The following is an 18,993-nucleotide window of genomic DNA, read 5'->3' on the forward strand; positions in this document are numbered from 1 at the left end:
ACAGATAGATAGATACACAGATAGATAGATACACAGATATATAGATACACAGATATATAGATACACAGATATATACATACACAGATATATACATACACAGACAGACACAGATATATAGATACACAGATAGATAGATAGATAGATAGATAGATAGATAGATAGATAGATAGATAGATAGATAGATAGATAGATAGATACACAGATATATAGATACATAGATATATAGATTCACAGATATATAGATACACAGATATATAGATACACAGAGAGACACAGATATATAGATACACAGATAGATAGATACACAGATATATAGATACACAGATATATAGATACACAGATATATAGATACACAGATATATAGATACACAGATATATAGATACACAGACAGACACAGATATATAGATACGCAGATATATAGATACGCAGATATATAGATACGCAGATATATAGATACGCAGATATATAGATACGCAGATATATAGATACGCAGATATATAGATACGCAGATATATAGATACACAGATATATAGATACACAGATATATAGATACACAGACAGACACAGATATATAGATACACAGATATATAGATACACAGATATATAGATACACAGATATATAGATACACATATATATACATACACAGATATATACATACACAGATATATACATACACAGACAGACACAGATATATAGATACACAGATAGATAGATAGATAGATAGATAGATAGATAGATAGATAGATAGATAGATAGATACACAGATATATAGATACACAGATATATAGATTTACAGATATATAGATACACAGATATATAGATACACAGATATATAGATACACAGAGAGACACAGATATATAGATACGCAGATATATAGATACGCAGATATATAGATACGCAGATATATAGATACGCAGATATATAGATACGCAGATATATAGATACGCAGATAGATAGATAGATAGATACACAGATATATAGATACACAGATATATAGATACACAGATATATAGATACACAGATATATAGATACACAGATATATAGATACACAGATATATAGATACACAGATATATAGATACACAGACAGACACAGATATATAGATACGCAGATATATAGATACGCAGATATATAGATACGCAGATATATATAGATACGCAGATATATAGATACGCAGATATATAGATACGCAGATATATAGATACGCAGATATATAGATACGCAGATATATAGATACATAGATAGATAGATACACAGATAAATACACAGATAAATAGATACACAGATATATAGATACACAGATATATAGATACACAGATATATACATACACAGATATATACATACACAGACAGACACAGATATATAGATACACAGATAGATAGATAGATAGATAGATAGATAGATAGATAGATAGATAGATAGATAGATAGATAGATAGATAGATACACAGATATATAGATACATAGATATATAGATTCACAGATATATAGATACACAGATATATAGATACACAGAGAGACACAGATATATAGATACACAGATAGATAGATACACAGATATATAGATACACAGATATATAGATACACAGATATATAGATACACAGATATATAGATACACAGATATATAGATACACAGACAGACACAGATATATAGATACGCAGATATATAGATACGCAGATATATAGATACGCAGATATATAGATACGCAGATATATAGATACGCAGATATATAGATACGCAGATATATAGATACGCAGATATATAGATACACAGATATATAGATACACAGATATATAGATACACAGACAGACACAGATATATAGATACACAGATATATAGATACACAGATATATAGATACACAGATATATAGATACACATATATATACATACACAGATATATACATACACAGATATATACATACACAGACAGACACAGATATATAGATACACAGATAGATAGATAGATAGATAGATAGATAGATAGATAGATAGATAGATAGATAGATAGATAGATAGATAGATAGATAGATAGATAGATAGATAGATACACAGATATATAGATACACAGATATATAGATTTACAGATATATAGATACACAGATATATAGATACACAGATATATAGATACACAGAGAGACACAGATATATAGATACGCAGATATATAGATACGCAGATATATAGATACGCAGATATATAGATACGCAGATAGATAGATAGATAGATACACAGATATATAGATACACAGATATATAGATACACAGATATATAGATACACAGATATATAGATACACAGATATATAGATACACAGATATATAGATACACAGATATATAGATACACAGACAGACACAGATATATAGATACGCAGATATATAGATACGCAGATATATAGATACGCAGATATATATAGATACGCAGATATATAGATACGCAGATATATAGATACGCAGATATATAGATACGCAGATATATAGATACGCAGATATATAGATACATAGATAGATAGATACACAGATAAATACACAGATAAATAGATACACAGATATATAGATACACAGATATATAGATACACAGATATATACATACACAGATATATACATACACAGACAGACACAGATATATAGATACACAGATAGATAGATAGATAGATAGATAGATAGATAGATAGATAGATAGATAGATAGATAGATAGATAGATAGATACACAGATATATAGATACATAGATATATAGATTCACAGATATATAGATACACAGATATATAGATACACAGAGAGACACAGATATATAGATACACAGATAGATAGATACACAGATATATAGATACACAGATATATAGATACACAGATATATAGATACACAGATATATAGATACACAGATATATAGATACACAGACAGACACAGATATATAGATACGCAGATATATAGATACGCAGATATATAGATACGCAGATATATAGATACGCAGATATATAGATACGCAGATATATAGATACGCAGATATATAGATACGCAGATATATAGATACACAGATATATAGATACACAGATATATAGATACACAGACAGACACAGATATATAGATACACAGATATATAGATACACAGATATATAGATACACAGATATATAGATACACATATATATACATACACAGATATATACATACACAGATATATACATACACAGACAGACACAGATATATAGATACACAGATAGATAGATAGATAGATAGATAGATAGATAGATAGATAGATAGATAGATAGATAGATAGATAGATAGATAGATAGATAGATAGATAGATAGATACACAGATATATAGATACACAGATATATAGATTTACAGATATATAGATACACAGATATATAGATACACAGATATATAGATACACAGAGAGACACAGATATATAGATACGCAGATATATAGATACGCAGATATATAGATACGCAGATATATAGATACGCAGATAGATAGATAGATAGATACACAGATATATAGATACACAGATATATAGATACACAGATATATAGATACACAGATATATAGATACACAGATATATAGATACACAGACAGACACAGATATATAGATACGCAGATATATAGATACGCAGATATATAGATACGCAGATATATAGATACGCAGATATATAGATACGCAGATATATAGATACGCAGATATATAGATACGCAGATATATAGATACACAGATATATAGATACATAGATAGATAGATACACAGATAAATACACAGATATATAGATACACAGATATATAGATACACAGATATATAGATACACAGATATATAGATACACAGATAGATAGATACACCGATATATAGATACACAGATATATAGATACACAGATATATAGATACACATATAGATAGATACACAGATATATAGATACACAGACAGATTGTTATTGCTTCCTACAGGAAATAGATTATAGGAAATAAGATGAAGTATTTGGAATACATCCCGTTAAAGAGACGCCAGCGACAGAGAGAGGGAGGAGAGGGGGCAGTGACAGAGAGAAGGAGGAGAGGGGACAGCGACAGAGAGAGGGAGGAGAGGGGACAGTGACAGAGAGAAGGAGGAGAGGGGACAGTGACAGAGGGAGGAGAGGGGGCAGTGACAGAGAGAAGGAGGAGAGGGGACAGTGACAGAGAGAAGGAGGAGAGGGGACAGTAACAGAGAGAAGGAGGAGAGCGGACAGTGACAGAGAGAAGGAGGAGAGGGGACAGTGACAGAGGGAGGAGAGGGGACAGTGACAGAGAGAGGGAGGAGAGGGGACAGTGACAGAGGGAAGGAGGAGAGGGGACAGTGACAGAGAGAAGGAGGAGAGGGGACAGTGACAGAGAGAGGGAGGAGAGGGGACAGCGACAGAGAGAGGGAGGGGAGGGGACAGCGACAGAGGGAGGGAGGAGAGGGGACAGCGACAGAGAGAGGGAGGAGAGGGGACAGCGACAGAGAGAGGGAGGAGAGGGGACAGTGACAGAGAGAAGGAGGAGAGGGGACAGTGACAGAGGGAGGAGAGGGGGCAGTGACAGAGAGAAGGAGGAGAGGGGACAGTGACAGAGAGAAGGAGGAGAGGGGACAGTGACAGAGAGAAGGAGGAGAGGGGACAGCGACAGAGAGAGGGAGGAGAGGGGACAGTGACAGAGAGAAGGAGGAGAGGGGACAGTGACAGAGGGAGGAGAGGGGGCAGTGACAGAGAGAAGGAGGAGAGGGGACAGTGACAGAGAGAAGGAGGAGAGGGGACAGTGACAGAGAGAAGGAGGAGAGCGGACAGTGACAGAGAGAAGGAGGAGAGGGGACAGTGACAGAGGGAGGAGAGGGGACAGTGACAGAGAGAGGGAGGAGAGGGGACAGTGACAGAGGGAAGGAGGAGAGGGGACAGTGACAGAGAGAAGGAGGAGAGGGGACAGTGACAGAGAGAGGGAGGAGAGGGGACAGCGACAGAGAGAGGGAGGAGAGGGGACAGCGACAGAGGGAGGGAGGAGAGGGGACAGCGACAGAGAGAGGGAGGAGAGGGGACAGCGACAGAGGGAGGGAGGAGAGGGGACAGCGACAGAGAGAGGGAGGAGAGGGGACAGCGACAGAGAGAGGGAGGAGAGGGGACAGCGACAGAGAGAGGGAGGAGAGGGGACAGCGACAGAGAGAGGGAGGAGAGGGGACAGCGACAGAGAGAAGGAGGAGAGGGGACAGCGACAGAGAGAAGGAGGAGAGGGGACAGTGACAGTGAGAAGGAGGAGAGGGGACAGAGAGAAGGAGGAGAGGGGACAGTGACAGAGAGAAGGAGGAGAGGGGACAGCAACAGAGAGAAGGAGGAGAGGGGACAGTGACAGAGAGAGGGAGAAGAGGGGACAGTGACAGAGAGAAGGAGGAGAGGGGACAGGGAGAAGGAGAGGGGACAGAGAGAGAAGGGGTAGAGGGAACAGTGACAGAGAGAAGGAGAGGGGACAGTGACATAGAGAAGGAGGAGAGGGGACAGTGACAGAGAGAAGGAGGAGAGGGGACAGTGACAGAGAGAAGGAGGAGAGGGGACAGGGAGAAGGAGAGGGGACAGAGAGAGAAGGGGGAGAGGGGACAGTGACAGAGAGAAGGAGAGGGGACAGTGACATAGAGAAGGAGGAGAGGGGACAGTGACAGAGAGAAGGAGGAGAGGGGACAGTGACAGAGAGAAGGAGGAGAGGGGACAGTGACAGAGAGAAGGAGGAGAGGGGACAGTGACAGAGAGAAGGAGGAGAGGGGACAGTGACAGAGAGAAGGAGGAGAGGGGACAGTGACAGAGAGAATGAGGAGAGGGGACAGTGACAGGGAGAAGGAGAGGGGACAGAGAGAGAAGGGGGAGAGGGGACAGTGACAGAGAGAAGGAGGAGAGGGGACAGTGACAGAGAGAAGGAGGAGAGGGGACAGTGACAGAGAGAGGGAGGAGAGGGGACAGTGAGAGAGGAGGAGAGGGGACAGTGACAGAGAGAAGGAGGAGAGGGGACAGTGACAGAGAGAAGGAGGAGAGGGTACAGTGACAGAGAGAGGGAGGAGAGGGGACAGTGACAGAGAGGAGGAGGAGAGGGGACAGTGCCAGAGAGAAGGAGGAGAGGGAACAGTGACAGAGAGGACGAGAGGGGACAGTGACAGAGAGAAGGAGGAGAGGGGACAGTGACAGAGAGAAGGAGGAGAGGGTACAGTGACAGAGAGGGAGGAGAGGGGACAGCGACAGAGAGAGGGAGGAGAGGGGACAGTGACAGAGAGAAGGAGGAGAGGGGACAGTGACAGAGAGAAGGAAGAGAGGGGATAGTGACAGAGAGGAGGAGGAGAGGGGACAGTGACAGCGAGAAGGAGGAGAGGGGACAGTGACAGAGAGAAGGAGGAGAGGGGACAGTGACAGAGAGAAGGAGGAGAGGGGACAGTGACAGAGAGAAGGAGGAGAGGGTACAGTGACAGAGAGAGGGAGGAGAGGGGACAGTGACAGAGAGGAGGAGGAGAGGGGACAGTGCCAGAGAGAAGGAGGAGAGGGAACAGTGACAGAGAGGACGAGAGGGGACAGTGACAGAGAGAAGGAGGAGAGGGGACAGTGACAGAGAGAAGGAGGAGAGGGTACAGTGACAGAGAGGGAGGAGAGGGGACAGCGACAGAGAGAGGGAGGAGAGGGGACAGTGACAGAGAGAAGGAGGAGAGGGGACAGTGACAGAGAGAAGGAAGAGAGGGGATAGTGACAGAGAGGAGGAGGAGAGGGGACAGTGACAGCGAGAAGGAGGAGAGGGGACAGTGACAGAGAGAAGGAGGAGAGGGGACAGTGACAGAGAGAAGGAGGAGAGGGGACAGTGACAGAGAGAAGGAGGAGAGGGGACAGTGACAGAGAGAAGGAGGAGAGGGGACAGTGACAGAGAGAAGGAGGAGAGGGGACAGTGACAGAGAGGAGGAGGAGAAGCAGAGGTGTGGTATACGGAGGTGAGGTATGCGGAGGTGCAGAGGTGTGGTATACGGAGGTGCAGAGGTGTGGTATATGGGGGTGCAGAGGTGAGATATATGGAGGTGCAGAGGTGAGGTATATGGAGGTGCAGAGGTGAGGTATATGGAGGTGCAGAGGTGAGATATATGGAGGTGCAGAGGTGAGGTATATGGAGGTGCAGAGGTGAGGTATATGGAGGTGCAGAGGTGAGATATATGAGGTGCAGAGGTGAGGTATATGGAGGTGCAGAGGTGAGGTATATGGAGGTGCAGACGTGAGGTATATGGAGGTGCAGAGATGAGGTATATGGAGGTGCAGAGGTGAGATATATGGAGGTGCAGAGGTGAGATATATGGAGGTGCAGAGGTGAGATATATGGAGGTGCAGAGGTGAGGTATATGGAGGTGCAGAGGTGAGATATATGGAGGTGCAGAGGTGAGATATATGGAGGTGCAGAGGTGAGATATATGGAGGTGCAGAGGTGAAGTATTTGGAGGTGCAGAGGTGAGATATATGGAGGTGCAGAGGTGAGATATATGGAGGTGCAGAGGTGAAGTATTTGGAGGTGCAGAGGGGAGGTATATGGAGGTGCAGAGGTGAGATATATGGAGGGGCAGAGGTGTGGTATATGGAGGTGCAGAGGTGAGGTATATGGAGGTGCAGAGGTGAGGTATATGGAGGTGCAGAGGTGAGATATATATGGAGGTGCAGAGATGAGGTATATGGAGGTGCAGAGGTGAGGTATATGGAGGTGCAGAGGTGAGATATATGGAGGTGCAGAGGTGAGATATATATGGAGGTGCAGAGATGAGGTATATGGAGGTGCAGAGGGGAGGTATATGGAGGTGCAGAGGTGAGATATATGGAGGGGCAGAGGTGTGGTATATGGAGGTGCAGAGGTGAGGTATATGGAGGTGCAGAGGTGAGGTATATGGAGGTGCAGAGGTGAGATATATGGAGGTGCAGAGGTGAGATATATGGAGGTGTAGAGGTGAGATATATATGGAGGTGCAGAGATGAGGTATATGGAGGTGCAGAGGGGAGGTATATGGAGGTGCAGAGGTGAGATATATGGAGGGGCAGAGGTGTGGTATATGGAAGTGCAGAGGTGAGGTATATGGAGGTGCAGAGGTGAGGTATATGGAGGTGCAGAGGTGAGATATATATGGAGGTGCAGAGATGAGGTATATGGAGGTGCAGAGGTGAGGTATATGGAGGTGCAGAGGTGAGGTATATGGAGGTGCAGGGGTGAGATATATGGAGGTGCAGAGGTGAGGTATACGGAGGTGCAGAGGTGAGATATATGAGGTGCAGAGGTGAGGTATATGGAGGTGCAGAGGTGAGGTATATGGAGGTGCAGAGGTGAGATATATATGGAGGTGCAGAGGTGAGATATATATGGAGGTGCAGAGGTGAGATATATGGAGGTGCAGAGGTGAGATATATAGAGGTGCAGAGGTGAGATATATGGAGGTGCAGAGGTGAGATATATATGGAGGTGCAGAAGTGAGATATATATGGAGGTGCAGAGGTGAGATATATATGGAGGTGCATTAGTGAGATATATATGGAGGTGCAGAGGTGAGATATATGGAGGTGCAGAGGTGAGATATATGGAGGTGCAGAGGTAAGGTATATGGAGGTGCAGAGGTGTGGTATACGGAAATGCCGAGGTGTGGTATATGGAGGTGCAGAGGTGAGGTATACGGAGGTGAGGTATGCGGAGGTGCAGAGGTGTGGTATATGGAGGTGCAGAGGTGAGGTATATGGAGATGCACAGATGAGGTATATGGAGGTGAAGAGGTGAGGTATATGGAGGTGCAGAGATAAGGTATATGGAGGTGCAGAGGTGAGGTATACGGAGGTGCAGAGGTGTGATATATGGAGGTGCAGAGGTGAGTTATACGGAGGTGCAGTGAGATATACAGAGGTGCAGAGGTGTGGTATACGGAGGTGAGGTATGCGGAGGTGCAGAGGTGTGGTATATGGAGGTGCAGAGGTGAGGTATATGGAGATGCACAGATGAGGTATATGGAGGTGCAGAGGTGAGGTATATGGAGGTGCAGAGATAAGGTATATGGAGGTGCAGAGGTGAGGTATACGGAGGTGCAGAGGTGTGATATATGGAGGTGCAGAGGTGAGGTATACGGAGGTGCAGTGAGATATACAGAGGTGCAGAGGTGTGGTATACGGAGGTGAGGTATGCGGAGGTGCAGAGGTGTGGTATACGGAGGTGAGGTATGCGGAGGTGCAGAGGTGTGGTATACGGAGGTGAGGTATGCGGAGGTGCAGAGGTGTGGTATACGGAGGTGCAGAGGTGTGGTATACGGAGGTGAGGTATGCGGCGGTGCATCGCACAGCGCTCCTCTCCCGCGCGGGATGTTGTGTTGCTGACACACAGTGAGCCGTGCTGACGCGCCTCCGTCCCTCTGTGTCTCCTTCCTCTCGGACGGGACAGTAAGGAGACCCCCCCCCCACTTTCCCACCCCCCCCCTTCTCTTTCCTCAGGATGTCCACGTTTCCCGTTCCACGGTCAGTTAGAAGAAAAGGAAAGACTGTCGGCGTCGGCGTCAGGCGCAGGCACACAGACCCGGCGTCACTCTCCCCCCAAACCTCCTGTCAAACATTAACCGCGGTTATCTCCTGCCCGCACGTACATCTCTGCCCCATGCTACCGAGGCTCCTCAGCGACAAACCCAGAGAACGGGAACCCCCGCACCCCCGCCGTGTCCCCCCCGCTCTCCCCACACCACGCCGCTCGCTTCGGGGTCCCCCACATTTCCTCGGGGGGGTGGGTTGGGCTTTTTGTTCTCCCTTTTAAACGTTGGGGTTTCTGGATTTCGATCCCAAACTGGATTGTGACTCCCGGCGGGTGTTCCTGCTGCTGTTCGGGAGAGGGCGCCACGGGGCGCGGGGTGCTGTGCGATGGAGGAGGAGGCACCCCAGGGTATGAAGGTTCGGGCATGGGTGTAACTGGTAAGGTAATTAATCTGCAACGCTAATTATCAGCTCCCGGCGCGCTGCAAGGGGGGCGGGGGGTATACCTCTATATATATAGTCCTGTGTGTGAGTATAATTACAGCCCTGCATGTAAGTGTATATATATAGTCCCATATGTGAGTATATATAGACAGGATTACCCAAAGTCATTTGGTGAGATATTTAATAAACACCCAGCGTGGAACATACAATAAGGGATTCATTATACAGTGTATAGATACTCTGCATCATTATACAGCGCGGCGTGATCATTATCAGTGTGTAGATACTCTGCATCATTATACAGCGCGGCGTGATCATTATCAGTGTATAGATACTCTGCATCATTATACAGCGCGGCGTGATCACTATCAGTGTATAGATACTCTGCATCATTATACAGCGCGGCGTGATCATTATCAGTGTATAGATACTCTGCATCATTATACAGCGCAGCGTGATCATTATACAGTGTATAGATACTCTGCATCATTATACAGCGTGGCGTGATCATTATCAGTGTATAGATACTCTGCATCATTATACAGCGCGGCATGATCATTATCAGTGTATAGATACTCTGCATCATTATACAGCGCGGCGTGATCACTATCAGTGTATAGATACTCTGCATCATTATACAGCGCAGCGTGATCACTATCAGTGTATAGATACTCTGCATCATTATACAGCGCAGCGTGATCATTATCAGTGTATAGATACTCTGCATTATTATACAGCGCGGCGTGATCATTATCAGTGTATAGATACTCTGCATCATTATACAGCGCGGCGTGATCATTATCAGTGTATAGATACTCTGCATCATTATACAGCGCGGCGTGATCACTATCAGTGTATAGATACTCTGCATCATTATACAGCGCGGCGTGATCACTATCAGTGTATAGATACTCTGCATCATTATACAGCGCGGCGTGATCACTATCAGTGTATAGATACTCTGCATCATTATACAGCGCGGCGTGATCACTATCAGTGTATAGATACTCTGCATCATTATACAGCGCACTGTGATTATTATCAGTGTATAGATACTCTGCATCACTATACAGCGCTGTGTGATCACTATCAGTGTATAGATACTCTGCATCATTATACAGTGCGGCGTGATCACTATCAGTGTATAGATACTCTGCATCATTATACAGCGCGGCGTGATCACTATCAGTGTATAGATACTCTGCATCAATAAACAGCGCAGCGTGACCATTATCAGTGTGTAGATACTCTGCATCATTATACAGCGCAGCGTGATCACTATCAGTGTGTAGATACTCTGCATCATTATACAGCGCAGCGTGATCATTATGAGTGTATAGATACTCAGCATCATTATACAGCGCAGCGTGATAATTATCAGTGTATAGATACTCTGCATCATTATACAGTGCGGCGTGATCACTATCAGTGTATAGATACTCTGCATCAATAAACAGCGCAGCGTGACCATTATCAGTGTGTAGATACTCTGCATCATTATACAGCGCAGCGTGATCACTATCAGTGTGTAGATACTCTGCATCATTATACAGCGCAGCGTGATCATTATGAGTGTATAGATACTCAGCATCATTATACAGCGCAGCGTGATCATTATCAGTGTATAGATACTCTGCATCATTATACAGTGCGGCGTGATCACTATCAGTGTATAGATACTCTGCATCATTATACAGCGCAGCGTGATCATTATCAGTGTATAGATACTCTGCATCATTATACAGCGCAGTGTGATCATTTAATTTATAACACGTGTTACCAGGAAGTAATACGGTGAGAGTTACCTCTCGTTCTCACGCATGTCCTGGGCACAGAGTTATAACAAATAATACATAGTTACATATGTGAGCAGGTTATACATTATATACAGGACATTGGATGCATAGTTACAGATAATATATATTATAGGCGTATGTAACAGTTACAGATAATATATATTATAGGCGTATGTAACAGTTACAGATAATATATATTATAGGCGTATGTAACAGTTACAGGTAATATATATTATAGGCGTATGTAACAGTTACAGGTAATATATATTATAGGCGTATGTAACAGTTACAGATAATATATATTATAGGCGTATGTAACAGTTACAGATAATATATATTATAGGCGTATGTAACAGTTACAGGTAATATATATTATAGGCGTATGTAACAGTTACAGATAATATATATTATAGGCGTATGTAACAGTTACAGATAATATATATTATAGGCATATGTAACAGTTACAGATAATATATATTATAGGCGTATGTCACAGTTACAGATAATATATATTATAGGCGTATGTAACAGTTACAGATAATATATATTATAGGCGTATGTAACAGTTACAGATAATATATATTATAGGCATATGTAACAGTTACAGATAATATATATTATAGGCGTATGTAACAGTTACAGATAATATATATTATAGGCGTATGTAACAGTTACAGATAAAATATATTATAGGCGTATGTAACAGTTACAGATAATATATATTATAGGCGTATGTAACAGTTACAGGTAATATATATTATAGGCGTGTGTAACAGTTACAGATAATATATATTATAGGCGTATGTAACAGTTACAGGAAATATATATTATAGGCGTATGTAACAGTTACTGGTAATATATATTATAGGCGTATGTAACAGTTACAGGAAATATATATTATAGGCGTATGTAACAGTTACAGATAATATATATTATAGGCGTATGTAACAGTTACAGATAATATATATTATAGGCGTATGTAACAGTTACAGATAATATATATTATAGGCGTATGTAACAGTTACAGATAAAATATATTATAGGCGTATGTAACAGTTACAGATAAAATATATTATAGGCGTATGTAACAGTTACAGATAATAAATATTATAGGCGTATGTAACAGTTACAGGTAATATATATTATAGGCGTATGTAACAGTTACAGGAAATATATATTATAGGCGTATGTAACAGTTACAGATAATATATATTATAGGCGTATGTAACAGTTACAGATAATATATATTATAGGCGTATATAACAGTTACAGATAATATATATTATAGGCGTATGTAACAGTTACAGATAATATATATTATAGGCGTATGTAACAGTTACAGATAATATATATTATAGGCGTATGTAACAGTTACAGATAAAATATATTATAGGCGTATGTAACAGTTACAGATAAAATATATTATAGGCGTATGTAACAGTTACAGATAATATATATTATAGGCGTATGTAACAGTTACAGATAATATATATTATAGGCGTATGTAACAGTTACAGATAATATATATTATAGGCGTATGTAACAGTTACAGATAATATATATTATAGGCGTATGTAACAGTTACAGATAATATATATTATAGGCGTATGTAACAGTTACAGATAATATATATTATAGGCGTATGTAACAGTTACAGATAAAATATATTATAGGCGTATGTAACAGTTACAGATAAAATATATTATAGGCGTATGTAACAGTTACAGATAATATATATTATAGGCGTATGTAACAGTTACAGATAATATATATTATAGGCGTATGTAACAGTTACAGATAATATATATTATAGGCGTATGTAACAGTTACAGATAATATATATTATAGGCGTATGTAACAGTTACAGATAATATATATTATAGGCGTATGTAACAGTTACAGATAATATATATTATAGGTGTATGTAACCATTACAGATAATATATATTATAGGCGTATGTAACAGTTACAGGTAATATATATTATAGGCGTATGTAACAGATACAGATAATATATATTATAGGCGTATATAACAGTTACAGGTAATATATGTTATAGGCGTATGTAACAGTTACAGATAATATATATTATAGGCGTATGTAACAGTTACAGATAATATATATTATAGGCGTATGTAATAGTTACAGATAATATATATTATAGGCGTATATAACAGTTACAGGTAATATATATTATAGGCGTATGTAACAGTTACAGATAATATATATTATAGATGTATGTAACAGTTACAGATAATATATATTATAGGCGTATGTAACAGTTACAGATAATATATATTATAGATGTATGTAACAGTTACAGATAATATATATTATAGATGTATGTAACAGTTACAGATAATATATATTATAGGCGTATATAACAGTTACAGGTAATATATATTATAGGCGTATGTAACAGTTACAGATAATATATATTATAGATGTATGTAACAGTTACAGATAATATATATTATAGGCGTATGTAACAGTTACAGATAATATATATTATAGATGTATGTAACAGTTACAGACTAGATTAAAATGTGAGACAGCTTTAGTTATGAAAGAGCTTAAACTGGTGGAGGATATGAGAGTCTCCGGTAGGTTGTTCCAGTTTTGGGGAGCACGGTAAGAGAAGGAGGAGCGGCCGGATACTTTGCTGACCCTTGGTACCTTTTGGAGTCTGATCTCAGGTGATAGGTGCTGCATGTGGTAGGGGTGAGGAGCTTGTTCAGGTAGCTGGGTAGCTTGCCCAGAAAGTATTTGAGGGCGAGACAGGAAAGGTGAACTTTGCGCCTAGACTCTAGTGATGGACAATCTAGTTCTTTGAGCATTTCGCAGTGATGTGTGCTGTAGTTGCATTGGAGAACAAAGCGACAAATTGATTTGTAGAGGGTGTCAAGTTTGCTAAGGTGGGTTTGAGGTGCCGAGCCATATACTATGTCCCCATAGTCGATAATTGACATTAGCATCTACTATACAATACGCTTTCTGACCAGGAGGCTTAGGGAGGATTTGTTCCTGTAAAGTACACCTAGTTTGGCGTAGGTTTTGTATGTCAGGGTATCAATGTGCATCCCGAATGTTAAGTGGGAGTCAAACCATAAGCCCAGGTATTTAAAACTAGTGACAGGTGTTAGGGTGGTGTTAGCGCTGGTTCTGATCAGGAGCTCAGTCACTGGAAGCTTTACAAATTTAGTCTTTGTCCCAAATACCATTGTTACAGTCTTGTCAGTGTTTAAAAACAGTTTGTTTTGGGAAATCCAATTTTCGAGTCTCAATAAGTCAGACTGAAGTATGTGTTGAAGGTCAGAGAGGCTATGGCTGTGTGCATATAGGATTGTGTCGTCTGCGTACATGTGTATTGAGGCTTCCTTACAAGCTGTGGGAAGATCATTAATGAACACTGAGAAGAGTAGGGGCCCCAGAACAGAGCCTTGCGGGACACCACAGGTGATATCCAGGGGGTTGGAGTTAGAGCCTGAGATGGACACATGTTGGGATCTTCCTGATAGGTAGGACTGAAACCAGTTTAAAGCATGTTTCCCTATCCCAGAGCTCTGGAGTTTGTTAAGCAGGATAACATGATCAACTGTGGCAAAAGCCTTTGCAAACTCTAGGAATACTGCACCAGTGAGTTGTCCCCGTTCCATCCCACACTGGGTCTCATTGCAAACTTTTAGCAGGGTAGTTACGGTGGGGTGTTTGGGGCGAAAGCCAGATTGGAATTGGCTAGGGAAATTTGTCTTGGTGTAGAAATCGCTTAATTGGGATTGGACACATTTTTCCATAACTTTGGATAGAATTGGGAGAAGTGAGATTGGCCTGTAGTTTGAGACAGTGTTTGTGTCCCCACTTTTGAAGATTGGGACAACTCTGGCAGTTTTCCAGGTCTTAGGGATATGGCCTGCAGACAGGATGGAGGTGACTATGGACGCAATTGTTTTGGCAATGGCTGGGGCACCAAGTCGTAGGAACCTAGATTGTAGTAAGTCGGGTCCACATTGGCTGCTTAGTTTTAGTTTGAGGAGCGCTTGTATAATCTCCTCTTCGGATACTGGGACAAATGGAAAATTGTGGGCAGTGTTGGGAGGGGGTGGGACTGTAGGGATACTCCCAGGATGAGATTTAGGTTTGTGGTTTGGGCTGCGTTTCGCTAATAAGTTAGTGGCACACCCCACAAATCATTATCAGAGTATAGAGATACTCAACATCATTATACAACGCAGCGTGATCATGATCAGTGTATAGATACTCATTATCATTATACAGAGCAGTATGATCATTATCACTGTCCCCTCTCCTCCTCCTCTCTGTCGCTGTCCCCTCTCCTCCTTCTCTCTGTCACTGTCCCCTCTCCTCCTCCTCTCTGTCACTGTCCCCTCTCCTCCTTCTCTCTGTCACTGTCCCCCCTCCTCCTTCTCTCTGTCCCCTCTCCTCCTTCTCTCTGTCACTGTCCCTCTCCTCCTCTCTCCGTCACTGTCACCTCTCCTCCTTCTCTCTGTCACTGTCCCCTCTCCTCCTTCTCTCTGTCACTGTCCCCTCTCCTCCCTCTCTCTGTCATTGTCCCCTCTCCTCCTCCTCTCTGTCACTGTCCCCTCTCGTCCTTCTCTCTGTCACTGTCCCCCCTCCTCCTTCTCTCTGTCACTGTCCCCTCTCCTCCTCCTCTCCGTCACTGTCCCCTCTCCTCCTCCTCTCCGTCACTGTCCCCTCTCCTTCCTCTCTCTGTCACTGTCCCCTCTCCTCCTTCTCTCTGTCACTGTCCCCTCTCCTCCCTCTCTCTGTCATTGTCCCCTCTCCTCCTCCTCTCTGTCACTGTCCCCTCTCCTCCTTCTCTCTGTCCCCTCTCCTCCTTCTCTCTGTCACTGTCCCCTCTCCTCCTTCTCTCTGTCACTGTCCCCTCTCCTCCTTCTCTCTGTCACTGTCCCCTCTCCTCCTTCTCTCTGTCACTGTCCCCTCTCCTCCTTCTCTCTGTCACTGTCCCCTCTCCTCCTTCTCTCTGTCACTGTCTCCTCTCCTCCTTCTCTCTGTCCCCTCTCCTCCTTCTCTCTGTCACTGTCCCCTCTCCTCCTTCTCTCTGTCACTGTCCCCTCTCCTCCTTCTCTCTGTCACTGTCCCCTCTCCTCCTTCTCTCTGTCACTGTCCCCTCTCCTCCTTCTCTCTGTCACTGTCCCCTCTCCTCCTCCTCTCTGTCACTGTCCCCTCTCATCCTTCTCTCTGTCACTGTCCCCTCTCCTCCTTCCCCCTGTCACTGTCCCCTCTCCTCCTTCTATCTGTCCGTGACCGTATTCAGCTTCCATGTACAATATCATTTCAGACGCGTGTCCCGTGTGCTATGAACACGCTGATATTTCGCTTCTCAAGGACAACACGTGGAGACTCTTCCGTGTGCAGGAAAGTGCTGAGTAAGTTTGGCTAATGTTAGGAACCTGATCACTCACTTCTACTTCCTCATCTTAGTACTAACCTTCCCTGCCTGCTGTCTGCATTACTGTAACACTCACTTCTACTTCCTCATCTTAGTACTAACCTTCCCTGTCTGCTGTGTGCATTACTGTAACACTCACTTCTACTTCCCCATCTTAGTACTAACCCTTCCCTGTCTGCTGTCTGCATTACTGTAACACTCACTTCTACTTCCTCATCTTAGTACTAACCTTCCCTGTCTGCTGTGTGCATTACTGTAACACTCACTTCTACTTCCCCATCTTAGTACTAACCTTCCCTGCCTGCTGTCTGCATTACTGTAACACTCACTTCTACTTCCCCATCTTAGTACTAACCCTTCCCTGTCTGCTGTGTGCATTACTGTAACACTCACTTCTACTTCCCCATCTTAGTACTAACCCTTCCCTGCCTGCTGTGTGCATTACTGTAACACTCACTTCTACTTCCCCATCTTAGTACTAACCTTCCCTGCCTGCTGTCTGCATTACTGTAACACTCACTTCTACTTCCTCATCTTAGTACTAACCTTCCCTGTCTGCTGTGTGCATTACTGTAACACTCACTTCTACTTCCCCATCTTAGTACTAACCCTTCCCTGTCTGCTGTGTGCATTACTGTAACACTCACTTCTACTTCCCCATCTTAGTACTAACCCCTCCCTGCCTGCTGTGTGCATTACTGTAACACTCACTTCTACTTCCTCATCTTAGTACTAACCCTTCCCTGCCTGCTGTGTGCATTACTCTAACACTCACTTCTACTTCCTCTTCTTAGTACTAACCCTTCCCTGCCTGCTGTGTGCATTACTGTAACACTCACTTCTACTTCCCCATCTTAGTACTAACCCTTCCCTGCCTGCTGTGTGCATTACTGTAACACTCACTTCTACTTCCTCATCTCAGTACTAACCCTTCCCTGCTGTGTGCATTACTGTAACACTCACTTCTACTTCCCCATCTTAGTACTAACCCTTCCCTGCCTGCTGTGTGCATTACTGTAACACTCACTTCTACTTCCTCATCTTAGTACTAACCTTCCCTGTCTGCTGTGTGCATTACTGTAACACTCACTTCTACTTCCCCATCTTAGTACTAACCCTTCCCTGTCTGCTGTGTGCATTACTGTAACACTCACTTCTACTTCCCCATCTTAGTACTAACCCCTCCCTGCCTGCTGTGTGCATTACTGTAACACTCACTTCTACTTCCTCATCTTAGTACTAACCCTTCCCTGCCTGCTGTGTGCATTACTCTAACACTCACTTCTACTTCCTCTTCTTAGTACTAACCCTTCCCTGCCTGCTGTGTGCATTACTGTAACACTCACTTCTACTTCCCCATCTTAGTACTAACCCTTCCCTGCCTGCTGTGTGCATTACTGTAACACTCACTTCTACTTCCTCATCTTAGTACTAACCCTTCCCTGCTGTGTGCATTACTGTAACACTCACTTCTACTTCCCCATCTTAGTACTAACCCTTCCCTGCCTGCTGTGTGCATTACTGTAACACTCACTTCTACTTCCCCATCTTAGTACTAACCCTTCCCTGCCTGCTGTGTGCATTACTGTAACACTCACTTCTAATTCCCCATCTTAGTACTAACCCTTCCCTGCCTGCTGTGTGCATTACTGTAACACTCACTTCTACTTCCCCATCTTAGTACTAACCCTTCCCTGCCTGCTGTGTGCATTACTGTAACACTCACTTCTACTTCCCCATCTTAGTACTAACCCTTCCCTGCCTGCTGTGTGCATTACTGTAACACTCACTTCTACTTCCTCATCTTAGTACTAACCCTTCCC

General features: G+C 42.8%; 1 protein-coding gene across 1 annotated transcript in view; it reads left to right on the forward strand.

Annotated features, from left to right (window-relative positions):
- The first annotated feature begins 9,551 nt into the window (after positions 1 to 9,551).
- Positions 9,552 to 18,993, forward strand: part of LOC142475365 (erythropoietin-like) — a 47,469-nt gene continuing 38,027 nt past the window's right edge. The window contains exons 1-2 of the mRNA XM_075581277.1: positions 9,552 to 9,938; positions 17,060 to 17,147. Of these exons, the coding sequence (XP_075437392.1) occupies positions 17,078 to 17,147 (70 nt within the window). The 5' untranslated portion in view covers positions 9,552 to 9,938; positions 17,060 to 17,077. The remainder of the gene's footprint in view (positions 9,939 to 17,059; positions 17,148 to 18,993) is intronic.

Source organism: Ascaphus truei, unplaced genomic scaffold (genome assembly GCF_040206685.1).
Source record: "Ascaphus truei isolate aAscTru1 unplaced genomic scaffold, aAscTru1.hap1 HAP1_SCAFFOLD_1191, whole genome shotgun sequence".
Lineage (NCBI taxonomy): Eukaryota > Metazoa > Chordata > Amphibia > Anura > Ascaphidae > Ascaphus > Ascaphus truei.